At 37.7% G+C, this 22,017-nt stretch overlaps 1 protein-coding gene across 5 annotated transcripts in view; it reads right to left on the minus strand.

The window, feature by feature from the left end:
* agap2 (ArfGAP with GTPase domain, ankyrin repeat and PH domain 2) overlaps positions 1-22,017 on the minus strand; it is a 55,250-nt gene that overhangs the window by 13,334 nt on the left and 19,899 nt on the right. For 2 of the 5 annotated variants that reach the window (XM_017436472.3, XM_017436469.3), the window contains exons 3-15: positions 20,713-20,800; positions 20,454-20,539; positions 19,021-19,156; positions 16,286-16,420; positions 16,014-16,132; positions 12,686-12,835; positions 12,494-12,568; positions 11,285-11,389; positions 6,965-7,145; positions 5,478-5,603; positions 5,259-5,393; positions 3,294-3,353; positions 1,324-1,475 (exon numbers count right to left, since the gene is read on the minus strand). In XM_017436472.3, coding sequence (XP_017291961.1) covers positions 1,324-1,475; positions 3,294-3,353; positions 5,259-5,393; positions 5,478-5,603; positions 6,965-7,145; positions 11,285-11,389; positions 12,494-12,568; positions 12,686-12,835; positions 16,014-16,132; positions 16,286-16,420; positions 19,021-19,156; positions 20,454-20,539; positions 20,713-20,800 — 1,548 coding nt within the window. The remainder of the gene's footprint in view (positions 1-1,323; positions 1,476-3,293; positions 3,354-5,258; positions 5,394-5,477; positions 5,604-6,964; positions 7,146-11,284; positions 11,390-12,493; positions 12,569-12,685; positions 12,836-16,013; positions 16,133-16,285; positions 16,421-19,020; positions 19,157-20,453; positions 20,540-20,712; positions 20,801-22,017) is intronic. The other 3 variants (XM_017436474.3, XM_017436470.3, XM_017436471.3) reach the window with 2 other exon arrangements.

Raw genomic sequence — 22,017 nt, forward strand, 5'->3', positions numbered from 1 at the left:
GTTTCTCGGCTGGCCTGGGAACGCCTTGGGATTCCCCCGGAGGAGCTGGCCCAAGTGGCTGGGGAGAGGGAAGTCTGGGTCTCCCTGCTTAGGCTGCTACCCCCGCGACCCGACCCCGGATAAGCGGAAGAGAATGGATGGATAGATGAAGTATATAAACAAATAGCTCCCAGTTAGCATGTGGTCCTGTCTGCTGGATTATTGCACCTTTGTGGCTTTGAGTTGCCGTGTGCTGAAAAGTGCTATATAAATAAATTTCACTTCACTTCACTTCACTTCACTGAAAGAATCCCTAATGAGGACGGGGTGTGTGTGCTTTTATTTTCATGGAGCTTGACTCAACTTTAGCAGTTAGTTTGGATAAATGTTGCCGCTGCCAAAAGCCTAAGAGCAAATCCCTGTGAGGAAAAAACCATTAGAATCATTCAGGGCAGAATCAGACAGTGTTTTTTTTTTCACTGAGTGATACATGGAGTTTTTTTACAATGAATGAATCTCAAGTCACATTCGCTCAGGTATCAACAGTCCCTCCCTACCCGCACGGTGCACACTGCTGTGTCGTGGAACGTGGAAGTTTTTTTTCCTATTTTATTTTTTTTCTTATTTCTTTCTTTTTTTCTCAACTGAACTAAGTAAGGAACGAATCATTGAATAAAGTGATTTGGTTCACTCAAAAGATTTGTTTGTTTGAACGAATCGTTCATGAACAACACAACACAAGTGACTATTGGCTATGTGAGTTTACGTAACAGTGCACTGTGGTCTAAGTTCAACATAATTTGAATGTGGCAAGTGCAGCTCTGTGCCAAGCTTTGCAATCTTCCAAGCAAAGTGCAATGCAAAACTTTTTTTTATGTGGAGCATGAATGGCTTTCAAAGCACAGTGCAAACTGACAGTTTCAGTCTGAAGAGCCTTTCACTTGAGTCCTGGAGGACTGATCCATTCAATAGCCTCATGACACCAACATCTACACTGTCTATGCTCAGCACACAAACATTTGTGTAGCAATACGGACATTGTTTACTTGTTTAGAGATTTAATATTAGCTTATGAAGCATTCTTTCACACCTCTGTGACTCCTCTGAGTTGTTATAAGCCTGAAAACAATGAAAAATGGCCCCTTGTTTGGCTAGTCATTAGCTTAGCCTGCATGAAGACCTCTGCCCTTTTCTCCATACTCTGTGCTCTATGACTGATGTCACAGCTGATAATTATTGATAACTATTTGACAGAACATCACTTCAAAAATCACCATATTATCCATTTAAAAAAGTAAACTCATATTGAATATTTACTGGTTCTTGGGAAAGTAATGGTTTTACCTTGTTTCTGCCACTCTCACAGGACTGCAGGCTTGCCAGAATCTGGCTCTCTATAGCCGACACCCACAAGTCCCTTTCTTCTAGGCTCTGAGCCTCAAAGTGCCATGTTTGTCCAGTGAATGAAACTATAATAAAGTCTGCATTCTCTTCATCTGTAAGTAAATCACAATCAGAAAAAAAAAGTTCAGATCTGCACGAGGCAACATATTTACAGTGGAGTTATTTGTTGAGCATTCAGCCAGAGAAGAAATTACAAAAAACTTAAATGAAAAAATAAAACAGTTTGATGGAGGATGGAAAAGAAAACACACCAGTGTTATTTCAGTAAAATCATGTCAAATGAAAAACATACAAATGTGAACAAATTTGCTAGTATCCTTTTGTTAAACAAAGAAAACCCCACAAAGGTTACTGAAATAACTTTAAACTGACAAAAGTAATAAAAAGAAACAAATCACTAAAAATGATGAAAAATAAAAATCCTTCAATGATTCTGAATTTTGGTTCAACAAAATTATTTTAAAAAATTTATAAAACTGGCCTTAACAAAAAGGATGGTCCCCTTAACTTAATATTTTGTTGCACAACCTTTTGAGATGATGACTGCAGTCAAGTGATTTCTGTAACTCTCTCTGAGCCTTCTGCACCTGTCCACAGGTATTTTGCCCACTCCTCAAGAACAAACTGCTCCATCTGTCTCAGGTTTGAAGGGTTCCTTCTCCAGACTGCAGGTTTCAGTTTCTTCCACAGATGTTAAACAGGATTTAGATCAGGGCTCAGAAGGTCACTTCAGAACAGTCCAATATTTTGTTCTGATCTGTTCTTGGTGTTTTTAGCCGTTTTTGGTCATTATCCTGTTGGAGGACCCGTGACCTGTGACTGAGACCAAGCTTTCTGACACTGGGCATCACATTTCTCCCCAGAATGTTTTGATATTCTTGAGATTTCATTGGACCCTGAACAGATTCAGGACACCCTGTGTCAGATGCAGCAAAGCAACCCCAGAACAGAACCGAGCCTCCTCCATGTTTTGCTGTAGGTACAGGGTTCTTTTCTTTCTGTTTCATTTTTGGGTCTGTGAACACAGAGCTGATTGGACTTGTTGCCAAAAAGTTACAGTTTTGTTTTATCTGTCTAAAGGATATTCTCCCGGAAGCTTTGTGGCTTGTCATTATGAATTTTGTCAAAATTCAAGTCTCAGTTTGTTATGATTTGCAGTGGTGTCCTCCTCGATCATCTTCCATTGAAACCACTTTGACCGATAGTATGATCTGACACTGTTGACCCTTGACCTTGGAGTTTACTTCTAATTTCTTTGGAAGTTGTCCTGAGCTCTATAGTTTCTATTCATATTATCCATCTCTTCAATTTGTCATCAGTTTTCCTCTAGCAGCGATGTCCAGAGACATTGTCTCCAGTCCTGTGGACCTTAACCTTCTGAATATTCTGAGCAGCTGTAGCCACAGTATACCAAACAGCACTATGAAACCCTTTCACTGTTTAAACAGGCAGACTGACTGATTACAGGACTGAAGACACCTGTGATGCTGATTACAGGACACACTTGAGTTTAACATGTCCCTGTGGGACAATTAGCTTCAATCTTTTCCAGAGGTGCCATCCTTTTGGTCAAGGACAATTTGATTATAAATTTTTATTAATTTTTTTTTTTTAATAATCTTGAGTTTAAATTCAAAAGCAATGACTGATTTTCATTAGCTGATTTATAGTTATTATTATTATTATTGTTACTATTACTTTTGTCAGTTTCAAGTAAGTTCAGTGACCTTTGTGAGTTTTTCTTTCTTTAACAAAAGGGTACAAACAAACTTATCTGTGTTTGGCATGCTTGAGATAATAGTTGGTGATGGATAGTAGGCACACAAAAATAAATTAAAATAAGTACAGAAAAGTTGCTTATTGAAGATCACAGTACAGGCTGTGTCTGCACCATCACCCTCAGGTGTTACCTGTCTTATTAATGTTTCTCAAGCTACCAAAGCTCTTTAATTTCCACATTTTGCGCTTGGCTGCAGAGCGAAGGATAAGCACAGAACAAGGAAAAAGAGAAAGAGAGACATGGACTGTAAGCTATTTGGAAATCTTCAAAGAAATTAGACATCTTCACTCATCTACAGTCATACTAAAGAGACAGAGCAGAGCAAACAAAAGCTCTATAGACCAGGAGCCTCATGTACAAAGACTTACATGGATTTCCGACTGAAACATGGCTAAAATCTAGAAAATGCCGTATGCACAAACAAATTCAGATGTATGAAACTGGGTGTGCATAAATCCAAGCGCATTCCTTCATGTATCCTGATCAACATGGAACTGAGCGCTCACGAGATAACTCCCTTGACATGCCTCTATTTAAATATGCAAATATATGTAAATATGCTGTAGACAGGTCATTGTCTTCTCTGCATGATCAAAAAGCATGTATGCAGTTGTTAATTGAAAGCAGATTGTATTGGACTTGACAGGTAGTTATATTTTATGTGCAAAGTCAGACTCTAATTTGTTAATATTAGACACTGCTTGCATGGGTTACACAAATCAAATTTATAAATGAATGCAGAACTGTGCTGGAGAAAGCGTGAGGCAAATCTTTTTCAAATTTTACACGTGTTTACTGACATGACTGTAAACACAGAGTGTTCTGTGTTTACAGTCATGTCTGAAACTGTAGTTTAACCAGCAAAAAGCAGGAACACTTGAACCACTGACTAATAATATTGCTGTGAGGACAGGATGATGTTTGGGGGTGCACAGGCTTGATGCGCACTGGGGATTATTATTTGAACAATTAAATACATTTACTTGCCAAGAAGAGCCCATCCTGCACTGTGGCAGTTTGTAGTCTGTTTCAAACCATGCTGTTCAGAATGAACCATAGGTTGAACCAGACTACTTCACCACAATGTTGGTTGGTTGTATTTTTGCATCACATACATTTTGTAAATTGATTGAATAAAAATGCTTCCTGTTAACATAAATATGTTTATTCCTTGACTGTGTTGATTTTTTTTAACAATGTGTGTGCAGTCGATTGCTCCAATTCCTTTAGGAAAAGTCTCTCTCTGCAAATTGTGTTTTCATGTTGGCCTTTTCAGCTAGATTGGATGGGAATTTGATGTACCTGGCTGACATATGGATAATTCTATCCCACGCAGCTGACATGGCTCGGCTCAGGGTTGACTGGCACAGTCTCAATTGGTCTGCCAGCTCCCTCTAAAATGCCCCTATTGCTTTAGGAACCCCAGCGTGGTCAGCAGCTGGATGGGCTTGGCAGCGCACAGTGATGCAGCTCTGAGCACAGTTCTAACAAGACTTGAAACCTGAAGCGGACGATGAGCCAGTCATTAGCCTGGGCCAGAAAATCCTCTTGGTCTCTAAATAAACACTGTCTTTGACCTGGACCGTTTGCAATATCCTCTAATAAAACTAAAGGCATTGTTGTTAAAGGTATTTTCTGCAACACTTTGCACATGCTTTAATATCCCCTCATCTACATGCATAGATGTGGATGCATTATTGTTCATCATGTGTCTCTGGTGTATACAATAATTGTTTTCACATCATCAACAGTTTCCCGGCATTCCCTTTAAGTGCCGCCAATGGACCAATAACTGCAAAAATGTGTACACACCAGCCATGAGGTTGGCTTGGGCCTGTGCACATTTCCATAGTCATTTTTTATTGGTACTGCTGACATTTTGTGTGAAAAATGCCACAATTTTGCACCTTTATTACATGAGGCCCCTGTGCTGTTTGAAGTCACATGTAGTAACTCCACAAATCAAATGTGGAGTAATGTGGAGCAAAAAGCAGTAAAACATTTCTTTTTGTGCCTTCTCTCACTTCATCATCTGTGTTTGATATACAGCATTTAAACTTAATGAAACTATAATTTTCTGTGAAAATAACATTACCCTCAGCTTGCCCAACTGCTGCGTCTCCCTTCTGATTCATGCTCTTCTTCCTCCTGTTCTTCTTCCTGTCACTCATGGGAGAAGACTGGCTGGAATCTTTTCCGGCAAAAGGACTGGCGGTCCCTTCAAGGCCATCTGACATTAGATGTAAATGTAGTAACACTTCAAAGCATTGTTAGTGGTCATGAAGTGAAAGGTTTGTTTCCTACTAGTACTTACCAACACTTTGTGCTTTAGTGGACAATGATGAGGAGCAGTGCTGAAGCCCTTTCTCACCTCCTTGAGGAGACAAACCACCGGACCGATCATCGACCACAGACAGAGTAGCCGGACACAGCTGAGGAACTGATGACCAGGAGAAAAAAAGAAATTTACATATGAATTTTGTTGTTATTTTGTGAGGGGACAAAAAAAAACTGTCTAGTAGACCCAGCAGAGACCGTGTATTTCTCTGTTCAGGAGAAAGATGAGTAAGAACCACTCTGCAGCTTCATTTTTAAGTGTATGAAAATCTAATGGATGAAAACAGAAGGAAAATTGAAGGCCTGGCATTCCTAGAAGGGATATATATTGTATATTGATTGACTCTGTTTACTTTTAAAACTAGGCTTAAGACTTTCCTTTTTGATAAATCCTATCCTATCTTAAATCCTGGGTTTCCTGAGCTATCCCTTATTTATGCTGCTAAAGGTTTAAACTGCTGAATGACAAATTAATCACATTTTCTCCCTCTGCTGTTGTGTTTACTTACTCTATGCTCCATGTTTGTGTTTCTAATTATTTCTGTCACTAACTTGTGATTTTCTTTGACTTTCTTCCAATAGAAACTACACCTGGATCAGTCATTCTGTGTTTGTGTCTGTCTCCTGTCCTCTCAAACCTCAGCCAGTCAAGGCAGATGGCCGCCCATCCTGAGCCTGGTTCTTTTTCTGCTGGAGGTCTCTTCCTGTTTGAAAGGGAGTTTTTCCTTTCCACTGTCACATCTGTGCTGCTCAGGAGGGGCGATTGTGAAAAAGTTAAGGTTTGACATGATCTACTGGTTTTATCAGACAGAAAACTTTTACTTATTGGCATTTCCTAATGTACCCTATGTGAATGTTTTGTGTTACAATAGTAATGAATTTACTGTAATTGGATATGAATCTGGATCCGAATTGGATTAATGATTTGACTTGTTTTTTTTCTATTAGATAGTGCTCTGAGGTGACGTTTGTGTTTGGCGCAATATAAACTGAATCAAATTGATTAAAAAAAAGTCAAAACAAAAACAAAGCTGATGAAATGTATCATCATATGTAGAATGCATGTATATCCAAGTATCTAATCATATAATACTCATTAGGAATAAAGACAAGCCTTTGTACAACCATAAACCTCACTCAGAACAAGAAATTAATCAATTGTAATTTTCAATATTTTTCTTTAATTTAAAATACTCGTGAAAAAAATATTATAAAATGTGCTTTTTACTGCTGTTAAAAACAAGAGTGGTCTGATGTTTTGAGGAAATTATCAGCTGATAGGTTTGGATCTGAGAGCTACAAACCATGTAGGTTCCCCAGAAATTCTTGAATTTCCTGTTAATGAGACAGGTTGAAAGTAGAGCCATACAGAACAAAACCAGCCTTCTTTAAAGGAAAACCTCTACAGGCACTCAGGTCTTGCTCAGAAATGCACTCAGTTTGCATATGTACAGGAAGAAGTACCTGTGCCGGTGCTCTCAGCTACTGTCAGCTCCTTGCTGAGCCCGTTCACTCCAGGTAAAGCGCCTGGGGGGACAGGTGAGGGACCTGCAGGTGCCACAGCTCTCGGAGGACGTTTCCCTGGAACTTTAACTGTCACACGCAGCAGGTCGATTTCCTTCCCATGGGTATTCTGAGTATAGTCCTGAAAATGACAAAATATGACAGTGACTGCTGATAAACATCATTGTGAGATTTTCTGAAACGGCATTCAGATGGCATTCACACTGTAACTTTCAAGAGAAGGTAACACCTAACCCTTACAAGAGAAAATACTTCAGTTTATTATAAGTTAATTTTACTGATCAGATCAAAACGCAAGAAATTTACAACCCCAGTTTAAAAAATGTTTGCATTCTGTTTTTATTGACATTTTATACAACATCCTAACATTTTTTAAACTGGGGTTGAAAATTTCTTGCATTTTGATCTGATCAGTAAAATTAACTTATAACAAACTGAAGTATTGTGTTTATAAGATTTGCAAATCATTGCATTCTGTTTTTATTGACATTTTATACAACATCCTATGATTTGCAAATCTTATAAACACATACTTTATTCACAACAGAACATAATAAACATGATTAAACTATAAAAAATTATAGTAATTCAAATGTAATTTTGAATTTGATAGTGAAAACTAAAGGCTGTAAAAGCACAAAGTGGTATGAATAAAAAACATCTGGAGGAGCATTATGCAACTGATTTGATTATTTGACAACAGGTCAGTAAGAGGACTGATAAAAAGAGTGCTTTAGAGGCCGAATCACTCAGAAGTAAAGATGGGCAGAGGTTCACCAAACTGTGAAAAACTGAATCTAAAAATCGTGGAACAATTTGGAATAACGTTCCTTAACAAAAAATTGTGAAGACCTTTAAATTCAAAATTACCTTATTTTTCTCCAAAATTGTTCAATTCTCTTAGTTTAAGCATTTGATACATTAACTATGTTCCACTGTGAATAAAATATGGCTTTATGAGATTTGCAGATCATTGCTTTCTATTTTTATTTACATTTTACACAAGGTCCTAACTTTTTGGGATGTATTTCTGCAGTAGCTTGTAAGGCATAGTACATACCAAACATACATAATTAACGTTTACATGCTGAGTTCCAGTGTTGTGGAAGATTATAGTTCACAAACAGTTCAAAATACACTGCACACAATTTAAAACAAACTGTTTCCTGGTTGTAGTTTATGAACTAAATTCAGTACTCTATAACAAACTGGCTCACTTTTATGTCTCACCTTTTTCATACATATTTATTACAATGTAGCAATGAAGTGCATCCATCTCCCACTAACACGGCACTTTTCAAAGAAAGGCCTAGCTTTCCTTGGAGGAATACATATCGCCCTCCTCCTTTAATGCCAGAGTTTTAGATTAAGATCATCTTATGATGCTGTTTTGATTAACCTTTGAAAATTACATTATGCAAGGTGTCATGTGATATGATGAGATCTTGTGTGAACTGTGCTCAGAGAAAGTATTTTTAATATCAGCTACTAACACATTAAAGTTGAACTTAATGTCTGTAAAACTGAATGAGTTATAGCCATTAGCTGTAGGGGCCATCTTGAATTGGGTTGACACCAAAAGGTGATCAGTTGTACATGCACATCCAGTTATAATTCCCAATGGGGAAATTCATTCTCTGCATTTTACCCATCACACATGTGAGCACACACATGGAGCAGAGGGCTGCCATCTGTGGGTGCCTCATCTTCCCCACTCATATTCTGTGTCAGCCCTGGATTCGAACAAGGCTCGCCTCTTCTAACCTCTGCACCACCACCCCCCCTTTAGCTTCCACGAGTTTCAATAAAATCCAAATTGATTTAACCTCGATCATCATTCCTCTCTGACATTTAGCGTAATTTTGAACTCATCCTGTGTTGACCATTCTAGCTGCTGCTAGTAATATCCCAGCATGTAACACAGTTTACAATGGTAAAATAATAATAAAGAAAATAAGTTTAACATTGTTAATGCAACTTGTAACTTTCAAAAATCTTTAAAGTTTAAGCCAAATTTGCTATTTTTGCCACATAATATGTTGACGTGAAATACTAATTTCTTAGCTGGTCAAAGTTCCAAATAATGAGGTTGGAACACAGTATCTAACCAAACGATTTCACAGGTTAGAGCTGACTTCAAACAAACACAGTGTTTTACTGAATCAAACTGATGTACGTTTTTTTTTTTTATTCTTTTCTGTGACCTTTTGTTACATTTTCCATCAAGCTCCTGTGTTTCTCAGTTGCTTTTCTCAGGATGTTTCTACTAATAGAAAGTGTTTTTTAGTCTTTTTACTGTTGTTGTTGTTGTTGTTGTTGTTGTTGCTGAAAATGAGTCTTTTGGGAGTGGGGGAAGCACTGCCAGGTGAGAAATATTGTGTTAAAAAAAAGGCCAACTGAACAACTTCCAAGTCTTTAAGTTTCCTGTAAAACAAGAGGACGCAGCATGAAATATTAGACCACCCTATCATGAAACTCCACCATGGTCTGGCTTCCAAGAAAAATCAAAACTCTTCAATACAGTTTGCACAGAACACAGTGACATGCATGCCAAATAATGTCCTGATATAACCTTTCAACATTACTTTGACTAAATGGTGAATGCAGATTATTGTGTTAGAGAAGGGGTCTGTAACCTGTGGCTCTTTGTTCCCCTGCAGTGGCTCGATGTACCTTTGACTGAAAGTATGCCAGTATATGCTTCAAGTGTCCCTGGGTAAAACACTGAATCCCTTATTGCCTCTGATGTGCCCCATTGGTGTATGAATGTGATCTAAAGCATTGATAAGACTCTATTGAATGATTTATTCAGATTAGATTTGTAGAGATTCAGTAGTGTTGGATGATTGGTATTGAGGGCAGATTGTGTTGTAAAGTGCTTTGTGTCCATTTGACAAAATATTATTATTACAAAAAAGAGACTGATCAGTTTGTCATAATCTGTGTTTTTAGGAACGTTTTTGAATTCTTTTCTGTTTATTTTGTTTACTTTGATGTTCTCTGTGTTTAGTTTCCTGTGCCATCAGTTCATTTCCCCCTCGGCCAATACTTCTCCAGTCAGCCTGCAAAGCCCATCTAAACCTGATCCGTCTTTCCTTTAGTTAAGCTGCCTCCCATCTCCTGATTTACCCTGGCCTATATATTCAGTCATTCTCTGTTCATCTCTGCTCTTTCATTGTTGCTGTGATGCACTGTCCCAGTTCTCCTCCTTGTGTTTCCTTATTCTGTGAATTTATTGCTGCCCTGTCAGCATTTTGTTTTTGTTAATAAACCTGTCAAGTTTTTTATTAAGCGCCATGTGTAAGTCTGCATTCCTGAGTCCACCCTTCCGTGAATTATGACTGGGTAAAATGTAAATAAAAACAAAATGTGACCATTTGCGAAGTTCAGAATTTTATCCACAATAGAACACAGTAAATATTGAATGTTTAAGCTAAGAAATTGTACAATTTAAAAAAAAAACATAAGGTAATTTTTAATTTGATGGCAACAACACACCTCAAAAACAGCTGAACAGAGCTATGTTTGCCACTGTGAAGCTTCTCCTTTTCTTTTAACAACAGCCCATAAACATCAGTAACTGAGGAGGACAGCTGCTGGAGGTTTTGAAGGGAATGTTGTCCTATTCTTGTCTGATGGAGGATTTCAGCTGTTCAACAGTCCTGGATCTCTATTTCTGTATTTTGTTTTTTATTGATGAGAAGTCTGAACTGGAGCCAGGCCATTTGTCACTAAGTGTGAATGAGAGTGTGAATGGTTGTTTGTCTTGTCTGTCTCTATGTGTCCCTGTGTTGGACCTGTTCAGGGTGTCTCCTGCCTCTCATACAAAAACTGCTGGAGATAAGCACCAGCTCCCTGTGACCCTGCATGGGAAAGCGGGTAAAGATAATGAATGCAAGGTTTCATTGTGAATAAATTATGGGTTTAATCATCCATTTGGTCTTTATTTAGATTTTACACAATATTATTGTGCATTATACACCATCTACAAACAGGGCTTGAGACATCTATTTTAAACAAAGTGACAACTTAGCAGACAGGATGAAATACCTAAAGACTGTCTCTGAATTTAGAAATGTGCAAAGCTTCTCCAGAAGTAAATGATAGGACTAGGTGGATAGTAGTGAGAAAATCTCCTCTGTGGTGTTGTTAAATCTGTAAATCTGCAGATAAGGTATCCCCAGTGAACACTCTGCTGTTTTTGCTGATGCTTTGCTGAGTTTTACTGCTGTATTGATCAGTGTGGGTTGTTTCTCTTACACTGGAGCTGGAGTGATAAGACAGGGTGCCATTGTTGGACAGGGTGACAAATTTCTTCTTCCACTCTTTATTCAGAGAGCTACCACTTCTCTTCCACAGGATGCCCTGTTGAAAACAACAGTGAAGGTCACTGCACTTGCAACATATCAGTTTGCCTAAATTTAGAGAATCATTTCTTCAGTGTTGCAACAGAACAAAAAATAGTTAGACAACAATAGCTGAGAGCATTTCTATTAATAAAACACCCGAGAGAAAGGTTGTGAAGGATGAAACAAAATCATTTTTGTGCTGCTGCTTATGTAAGACTGAAAAAAATAGAAAGATGTATATTTGTTCCCTCCTTGTCTTTGGAAAAGAAATTGACACTGATTGCTAGGAGCACACAGCAGTGTGTAAATATTCACTGTATTTGTGTAAATCCTGATTCACCAGTCACACTTACTTTCACACTTATTTCTAAAAACATATTTTTCATATTTTTCATACTTAGTGTTATTTTTCATATATAAAAATGTTTGGCTTAATAAGGAAGTGTGTTATGACTTTTTAATTGTTTATACATTTTAATTTCTTTTTTTTAAAATACTTTGAAAGCTCTTCAATTGCATCAAAAACATTGTCTTCTGAACTCTACTTCAGCACACTTGCTTATTTTTGTTTTCTTATGAAAACTTTAGCTCAGCAAATGTCTAATTATTTTAGCCTTTAGCTGTGGTTTTGCTAATTTTGTTTTAGCTATAATTTTGCTACATTTAGCTTTAAACTACTCCTTTGTTACATTTAAGTTTTAGCTGCAGCTACAGTTTTGCTACATTTAGCTCATGATTTGCTAATTTAAACTTTCAGTTACAGTTTTGCTAGATTCCCCTGCCATTATGCTAACTTTTGCTTTTAGCTAGTATTTTGCTAATTTTAAATTTAGCTACTGCTTTGGTAGTTTTTAGTTTTTAGCTATGGATTTGCCCCTTTTTGCATTCAGCTACCATTATTTTTAATTATTTTTAGCTTTCAGGTATGGTTTTGCTTAATTTATTTTTAGTTATGTTTTTATTGATTTTAGCTTTTAGCTATGTTTTGTTTTAAAAAAATGGTATAGTCTTGTTCTTTTTAGTCTTTTTAAAGTTAACAATTCAGTTTCATCTTTAACAAATTTCAGAAACATCCTCAGCTCTCAGGATTCACACTGACTGCTGAGTTTTCTACACCAACCTGTTTTATTGGAACACCTCGCGTGCTGCTCAGGTCTGCTTTAGAGTCACTCGTCTTTTTATCCGTGTCCCGGTTCTGAAACAAACCCATCAACAGAGGAGTGTTATAAAAGATGATTTCAGCTGAGGCAGCCTGAGAGGGATGGATGGAGTGAAAATGTTAGTGGAATGAGACACCTGGTGGGTGACTGACCTTAAAGAGGGAGGGTCGCCTGGGGATGCCTTTTTGTAGGCGTGAGTTGGTGCTGCCCCCCCCCTCCAACTGAGCGACCCGCAACTCTCTGTGACTCACTACAGGGGTGGAGGGGAGGGACACGTAGCCACTAATGGGGCCATTACTGGCCTGAGAGGACGAGCAGGGGGGGAGGGGAAGGTCAGAAGGTCAAAATAGGAGGGAGGAAGATGAGAATGGACATGAAAGGAGAGATGAAAGGAGGTAGGATGAGTTGATTTATAACAAATGGGTGATGAGCAACAGCATGAATTATTGATCACTGTGAACGAGGATGTGGTTAAAGTGGCTGACATGGAGTGTAAAATTAGACTTTGCTGGTATTATTTAAATTTTTTAAGTTTCCATTTTTTCTTCAAGAAAAATTCTCAAAAATTCAAACTTGTCCAGCCAGAAGTGCAAGTTACTTTTTCCTTTGAACGCTACATTGATATAGAGTTGGCAGTAACTGTACACACAGTTACAAGCAATATTTCTGCTTTTAAAATAGTATGTAAGCAAAAGCAGATCAATAAAAATAGACAATTTGCATCTAGCATTAGAAGTAAACGTACACCACTCAAAAACTTTACCTAAAGCTGCTATTGATGTGACTGTCCTCAGTTCTGAAAATAGTCAAATATTTAAGCCTGTATCTCAATGGGCTGCCAACGTTGAAGTCTAGTTGGTGACTCAACATTGCCAGAAAGCAGATGAATTTTGAGTTGCAGTATCACTAACTGAGTGCTTGTAAGCGACCAGAAAACTGTGTGGTTATGTTTTGCCCACCAGTTTTTTGAAAATCATTGCCTATTTTTGTGTGCATGTCTTGCAAAACATTTCCGTGACCACCCTGATGTGTGATGTCCTCAGAGCTGCTGAGGTAGACAGCATTCAGCCATTTATCAGTGAGTGGATGAATACTGGTACAATATAGTTCAGTGAGTTGTAAGTAATTGTTTGAACCGGACAGAAAATACCACTGGAGTTTCATCTTTTGGCTTCCCGAAAGATAAAAACCTTCCTCAGATTTGGATCCATAAGCTCTGATGTGAATTAGAACTCAGGTTTGGACCATTTCAAAGAGAAGCACTGCTCTGACCTTCGTTACTGTGGTGGATTGGCTTCAGGCCAAAGAGCATGACATATTACCAGGGGAAGTACCAACTATTTTTAATTTTAAAAGAAAGGCAAATGTAGAGGAGGACATTGCCACAGAGAAAGAGAGGAGAAACAAGAAGTTTTACTTCAAACGTGACGTGAGCGCGTGCTGTCATTAAAAGGTATGAGCTGCTTACAGTCTGACAGTCTTACAGTCTGAGATCAGTTTGTGATTCAGAGCAGTTTGTTATTAATGAGAAAATATAAACAATGCATGTGCCATTAAACAAATGTCATAGTCTGAATCTGCTGTTGATTAGTTTACTCTGGTGTGAGAGTTCATAAACTCTACTCTGAAGTGCACTCATGTTTTTAATGAGTTAGCATCCAGTCAGCTTCGAGTTAGCAACGTTAGCTCTCTCCTGCCATCTTTATGTTGATTTGTAGTTTTATGTACTGATGTCATGACAACGATCTGGGGGTAATCGGTTCTCACCGTTCCACATTCCCAACTCGGTCATTATGCATGTTGTTTTGTCGGCCATGTGATCATCAGAATTTAAACCTGAAGAGTTTTCATCTGATTCCAGAGATCAAGCCGTTGGTTCAGGTTCATAGTGGTATGGTTGTATATCCATTACTGCCACAAAGTCTTCCTGCATTTCTTTGTAACCAAAAAATACTTATTGTTCTATTTCGAACTAGTAAACAACCGGACAGCGTTCTTCAGCACTCTTTTAGGGGCAGGACGAAGCACAACGCACATCATGAACCCAGGACGGCCACTCCGCCCATCAAATCACCCCACTTCGGCATAAGTTTAAGGCCAGAGAAATGGGTCCCTGGGATGTTGTGTGGATGTGTTTCACTAAATGACATTCATGCAATATCAATATTTTGAGATTTGATTTCAGTTCTTCTTTAATCTACTGGTATGCACTTTAGAAAAAAAAAAAAAGAAATATTTAGAACAGTGCTCCAAAATTATAGAACGTAAACTGAGACAGGTTTGAGACAACTGCAACAACATTGCAACATTTTGAGAGAATAATTGTTGCACAATTCTTTTGAGCATGTGCAAAATTTAAGATTGTGATCTGCAACTCATGCAAGAAAACTGTGAACTCTTGTAAATGATTTGAGACATTTGAGAGACTCCCTGGTTAATGCTGTTCACCAACTCCTCTTTGAGAATCACAGCCCAGTGAAAAATTGCTTTTAAATCCTGATAACTGATAGTTAGTGCTGACAGTGAAAGATTAATGGAATCAGAATTTTTCCAACAGATATGGATTCATTTTACAGGATATATTGTCAGTGTTCAGCTCCAGTTGGACTTTTAATTTGTTAAAAACAACCCAGAAGTGACTATCCTGATTTACACATCTTCAGTTTGTAGCATTGAGAATATGTTAACTATCCATTCCTTTTTACCAGTCCTGTCTGTTATTTTTGCAAATGTACAGCACATCAATGCAGCTGAGTCAGAGTCAGTGTTTTCTGTTTTGTATTCTTTTTTGTCAAATCTGCTCAAGATCACTTTCATATTTAGCACTAAATTGAATACATATCTCATGTTTTTAAAAGCAACCTCATCCTGAACAATCATGTCACATTTTGAGACTTTTACATAATTGAAGTCAGGGTATGTGGATATGTGTGGAACTCCACACATCTTCAGCTACAGGATAGAACTCCAGTTGCGTTTATATACACATATATATATATATATATATATCTTGGCTTTGCCATGTCCTGGATGACTGAGAGTCTACACCAACATGAGATGCTAATGGTGGCATCAAAACGTATCAATGTGAGAGTAATGGGATCGCTACTTGAGTTTGTTTTTACTTTCAGTACTTTGCTCTTGCTCCAGAAGTAAGCAGCAAGATCAAATGTAAACACTGGAGTAAACAAGCATGGTAAAAACTTCAAAATTGATACAAGCAATATAGATGCTACTTGTGTAGAGTCTATATTACTTTTGTAAACACAACATGCTGCGTCACGTCATCTTCTGGGCATATGGGTCACTTCAGGGCTGTAGGTTGTTCACTGTGGAGTCTGATGATGGTCACATTTAAATTATGATGTAAACAGCCACGCAAAAAAAATATTGGATTGAGCAAAAATTCAGAACTGAGCATTAAGACCTAAATGTTTGTCCTGACCTTGTTCAAAAGATGTGTCAGTGAAGTTGTGCTACCTGTCCAGGGAACGATGTTGATCCAGGTGTGGAGCCTCCAGAGTGACTAGGGGAGTTAGGCAGAGATTTGCATGCCTGTAGTGCTGCCTGTTTCCTCTGCGTTACAATTTTCTGGGCAGCTGAAAAACATATTAACTATTAAACCTTTCCCACAATTTACTGATAAAAAACAGTCACAATGTTTTATTTTATATTTTGTTTACATGTTCATTTCTTCTCTTGGTGATCCCTTAGTTTATGTGTGACAGCACTGGTAAAATAAGTCAACTCACCCTCTGAAAACACTCTATCGACGTTGAAGCCGTAGGTGGCACATGTCTCATAAAACAATGAGTAGCGCACGTCGATACACAGTTGTCTGGCTCTCTGATCTTCAATCACACGAGGGTTGGTGCTGCTTATTTTATCTGAACAAACAACATTAGTAAAAGGAAACAGTAAATCTTTTTTAAATCTGAAAAAAAGATAACACGACTATTTAATATGAACAAAACTATTTGACCAGAATATCTCTTCATTACATAACATTAAAAATAAAAAGTAATTTGTTTTCATTACAGCAGGCATGCACACACACACAGATATTGGACATTGTATTGACTTTTATTCATTTCTGTAGCCTAGCCCTGATCTTAGCCCTTTATGGAACAAGTTATGGTGCTAGTTAGAAAAAAAAACATGTCTGCAGTACTTTTATGTCTTAGACTATATAAATATAATCTTTTGGGGAAGGTTTTGGGGTTTGTTGCCTTTAGGCAACATTGTACCATAATGGTGCAGAAATGAAAAAGGTGTTGTATAATTTAAACATCATTTAAATCATAAACATATAAAATATTCAACAGCTTTAACAGGTTACAGAACATGACATTTTAAATGTAAAATCAATATAAAAAGAACTCTTTAAAAGTGTTTCTTGTCTGAATGTTGCCTGTAGGCAACATTATACCAATGTGGAACAATCCTCTGAAATAAATGTCTCAAAATGTGACTCTTCGAACTTTATACAAACGACTTCCTTTACTAGTGTCAAATTCAGGTGTTTGATCATCACTGCTTCATTTCATTGCATGTTTCCTGTCAGTGTCCTGTGTCTTTCCTGACAGGACTTGCTGTAATTGATGGTGTTGCTGCTCTATGCCTCTGGAACTCCATGAAGCTGTTGCTTTAGGAGTGAAGCACAGGTAGGTGACACATTTTGTGCACTGCACTTTCACTATATTCAGGGTATTTGCACCGACCTATTTTTCTCTACCCAAATAGTTCAATGGTCAGTACTGTCTGCTGTAACAGTAGACTATGGCCAACAGAGTGAGCTCTAATTTACTGCAACCAACATCAAATTGGTCTTTGTTAAATTGTAAAGATCAAAACAAAATGATGATGAATGACATGACTTTCAACATTATATATATGCATAAACCACAGGTGAAAAGTTGCAAATTACATTTACTCATGTTACTGTAATTGAGTATGAATTTAGTGTACTTTGTATTTAGTGTACTTTTCTAAAGAGAGACGGTCTGGCTCCAAGTTAAATGACGGAAGCTGCTTCATTCTGCCTTTAGCTCTGTTAGCTCAGAGAGGCTCAAACCAGCATCCTATGGTGGTGAGTTGAAAACATATTTGTTTGTTTATAGTTTGTAAAAATTACTCAGACATTAGTGCCTGGCACTGTTAATGTTGGTTTGCCTGTAGCAACTGGTAAGTAGAAAAGCTAGCAATGTAACCTAACCTGATCATAAACAAAGAACATCATAGCTCCCAAACACAACAGTAAAACATGTCAGAGAATCAATAAATGAATGGGAACTGGTCTAAATTGAACTGAAATGTTGTCAGTTCCTGTCATCCCTCTGCACAAGATCTTCTCAGGACAGACTCTCTATTTTTGTGGTTCAGTGATGGAAAAACAATTGACCGAATGCTAACACATCCAACACTTAACATGAGAGAACTTTAACCTATTTCAAAACTTGTTACCTTTTTGTAATTTCTTTTGGAAAGCTTTATTACCTCATTAGGTAGCAATAGGTAACAGAACCCAGTAATTACCATATTTATAAAGTACTCACCTATTACCAGGTTGGTACTAGTTATGTATTCGGTAAGTATCAGATACATACACTGTAAGACCCAGGTGAGTACCCAGTAAGTAGGACTTCATTCTACATTTAGACCAGTAGTATGTTTTCACTTGTGCATTTGTTTGGGTTACAGAGTCAGGCAAATTTAAAATACAAAGTAAATGCAAACTCGTCTAATTTAAGTTTCTTTAGAAAGATCAGCGTATTAATATCCTTCTCAGATGTGTAATTAAGAACTGAAATAAATCTGGCAAAACAATCTAATTCAGACTGAGAATGAGATCCAAGTCATTAAACAGCTGTAAGGTCAGGACGGAAAACTGGAGCAGTTCACTGATACCTTTAAAGCACGTGTCAAACTCAAGGCCCGGGGGCCAGATTCGACCCTTTAATAGTGAGTCTGCTTCAATGTATAATGTCTTTTTCTGTATTTTCTTCTTGTTTCAAAGTTAATGTTTATAGCTGTACGATTGATTTTCTGTTGATGGCTCTTTAGCTGTTGGAGAAAAGAAAATGGAGAAAATTCATAAGAAGGCTAATGCTAATGATGTATTTTAAGTTTGATCTATTTTTCTTTGTTCATTAAAGTATGTTTGTTCTAAGTTCTATATAATGTGAAGCTGGGACAAGGTATTTGATATTTCTATGTGATTGATTTGACATATCATATCTAAAATCAAGTTTAATTTATGTATTTTTTCAGTGAAAAATTTATCAAGATTGGCCCTTGGCTTGGACCAAGTTTTTAATTTTGGCCCCCTTGTGTAACTGAGTTTGGCACTCATGATTTAAAGCATCAAGGAAACATTGATTTTAACTAGCTTAGAGTGTTTTACAGGAAGGTGTATCTAATAATGTCAGCTGAGAAAGGATTAGACTCAGAATATGTAAATCCTTAATCTTGTGATTTGTGTGCATACCTTGGGTGCCAACAATGATGACTGGAATGTCTGAGCGATGTGCACTGAGCTGGCTGTACAGCTGGTACAGCTCCTGGAAACTGGCCTCATTCTCCAGGCTGAAAACCAGGATCACCGCATCAACCCAGCTACAGAACTGGAACCACAAAGCAGAGGGAGATGTTAAAGGGATAGCCTGGTGATTTTGAAATGATGTTCTGTCAGACAGCTATCAGCAATTAGTACTTTAACAGCTTTACGACAGTCATAGAGCCCGGAGTATGAAGAAAGGCAAAAGTCTTTGTCCAAGCTTGGCTAATGGCTAGCCAAAAAAGTGTTCAGTTTTAAATTGTTTTTTTAGGCTTATAAAACAACTCTTTCTCAAAAACAATATATGGGTGTGAAAGAACGCTACATTAGCTAAACCTCTACTCTTTTGTACATTGCTGTTTTCTCAACTGAGGAATGTGTGTTACTACTCGAATTTCTGTATGCTGAACATAAGCTGTGTATATCATGCTGAGGGTGCAAAGGCTACTGAATGTATCAGTCCACCTGATCAGCACATCTTGTCAGTCAAAACACTATTCAGCTCCCTGCAGACTAATACGTTTAACAGCATTAAGACACCAATATTTGCACAGTCTTTGCTCAGCATGCATACAGTTGCGTACTAACACAGATGTTGTTTGGCTGAGAAAACAGTGACAAATGTATTCCATTCTCCAGGATGATAACGCTCCCCTTCACAGAGCCAAGAAGTAAGTCCAGACCTTAACATAATTGAACACTTGATAACACACACAGATCACAATGGGCTGTACATGCTAGAGTGATCAACACCACCATGCTGGTTGACCTTGAACAACTCCCAGCTGAGGGATGGGATGTCATCCTACAGCAAAATGTGACCAGGCTGGTGAACCAGCATGTGGAGGAGGTGCCAAGCTGCTGTGGCTGAGTACGAATCTACTGAGGTCTCTGACAGTGTAAAATAAATAAAGTGTAAAAATGCCAATATGTGTTGCCTTTTACTTATTACTGTGGAAGATTGCAATCATCCAAACCATCAGTCAACTCAAAACAAGGTGAGTACTAACAGGAGAATATAGCAGAGGATTTTAGCACATTTTTTGGGGTGCCACCCATACGTTTGGCTGTCTTGCTCATTCCACAGATACATGACACGTGGATGAAGTTGTACCTCGTTGTAAAGGTGACTAATGAGGTTTTCCAATGATATATATAAAACAATGCCAATTGGTTTTATTAAGGGCTAGAAATTATTTACTGAAATAACATTTCCAGGCTTTTTTTGTTTTTTGAGGAGTTCATTTGACAGAATATTAATTTAATTTAAAACTGTGAACTGATTAGCCTGATTGATTATGGAGTCTGTAAGTGTGTTACAGTCACTCTCAAATACACACACACACAACCACAAAAAGAAGCACCTGAGCATCAGGTGGCCCAGCTTCCTCTCGGATCAGTAGTAAATGGCTCTGACTGTCCACCAGCACTTCCTTTTTATACCTTCCACCTGACAAGAACGATGAAAGTGACAGACACGTTATTCAGCAGCATGACAGGAAGTGGGTTCTGATAAATCGCCTGTCAGGCTGAACAAATTATACACAGACATGTATTTAAAATGGTGCAAAACAGACAAACAGATTTCTCTGCAACCAAAAAAATTGTTTTTGTTGTTTTTACCATCGGGCTTCTCGATTGCAGCATAACTGCCTGTGATGTATTTGTTCACCAGCGCTGACTTGCCACTTTTAAGACTTCCCAGAATGCCCTGAGAGAAGCGGGAAGAAAATACAGCAAAAAGCAGTTTTCAGGTTCAACAATCAAACAGTGTCATAAATAGAACTCCCAGACTAAATTAAAATGAGGCAGACTTTCTGTTCCTCCATCACGTATAGTTTTAGTCTCTTTTTAAGGCTGTCATTTCTGTTTTACTTTGTGCTGTTTGATACAGAGAAGAGGTCACATATGAAAGCAGGGTTCTGCCTATCCTGTTTCATGAGAAATTTATGTTCTCAAACTCATGTTTAAGCAGAATTATATCAGAATATGTACAAGTACTTAAAACACTGAACCAAAATGCTCATAGTTAGAGGGCACTTTTGATCAGTTTGTGGGATTGTTTGTTGTTGTCCACCACCAAAGAAGCGATAATGTTTTTGCCTGTGTCAGTGAGTGTGTGTGTTTGCTTGTCTGTCTGTTGGAAAAAAATCTAATTAACCACTGGATAGATTTTGAAGAAACTTTCAGAAAATGACCACTGGATGTACGTCTACAACTGATTAACCTTTGGAGTCAACCCAATTATAAATGGCCACTACAATTAATCAACTTTAGAAACTCAATGGCTTAAACTCCATCATTTGTTCAGCTAAAATTTGCTTTTAGCGCTAACAGATCATGCAAGATCACAAGAGGTATTTGATGAGCGTAACGTTATTTTCAAGGTTTGACCAAAACTGCTGCAACTCTGTCATTTTTCATCTGAAGATGATCTTAGTTTAAAACTCCAGCATATGTATTGCTTCAAGAAACGCTGATTAATGTTTTAAATTAATTCAGTCAATCAATCAATCAAATTTTATTTGTATAGCACATTTCAGCAGCAAGGCATTTTAAGGTGCTTTACATTCACTGTAAAATTCTCCCACCCACACGTTTTGTTTGACACTTTACTAAGACAAAAAGTGAAGTATTACAACCTATATGGTAAAAATTAGGAAAAATAAACAGATTATATCCAAACACTGTAGTAAATTATTATTTCATCAAAATCCCATTTTCCTGAAAAATGTGCTGGAGAGGCCCACCTTGCTCTCTCTTTCTCTCTCTCACACACACATGCACACACACACACACATCACATCACATCCTGCAGGAAAATATAATTTGAAGGTTGTGCTGGATTAAAAAGACAAAGAAATTTTGTGTACTTGCACAAATACAAAATTTTCTGTTTTGTGACTAGTTGAAGTCAAGCTGAAATGT

The sequence above is a fragment of the Kryptolebias marmoratus genome, linkage group LG8, assembly GCF_001649575.2.
Source record: "Kryptolebias marmoratus isolate JLee-2015 linkage group LG8, ASM164957v2, whole genome shotgun sequence".
Lineage (NCBI taxonomy): Eukaryota > Metazoa > Chordata > Actinopteri > Cyprinodontiformes > Rivulidae > Kryptolebias > Kryptolebias marmoratus.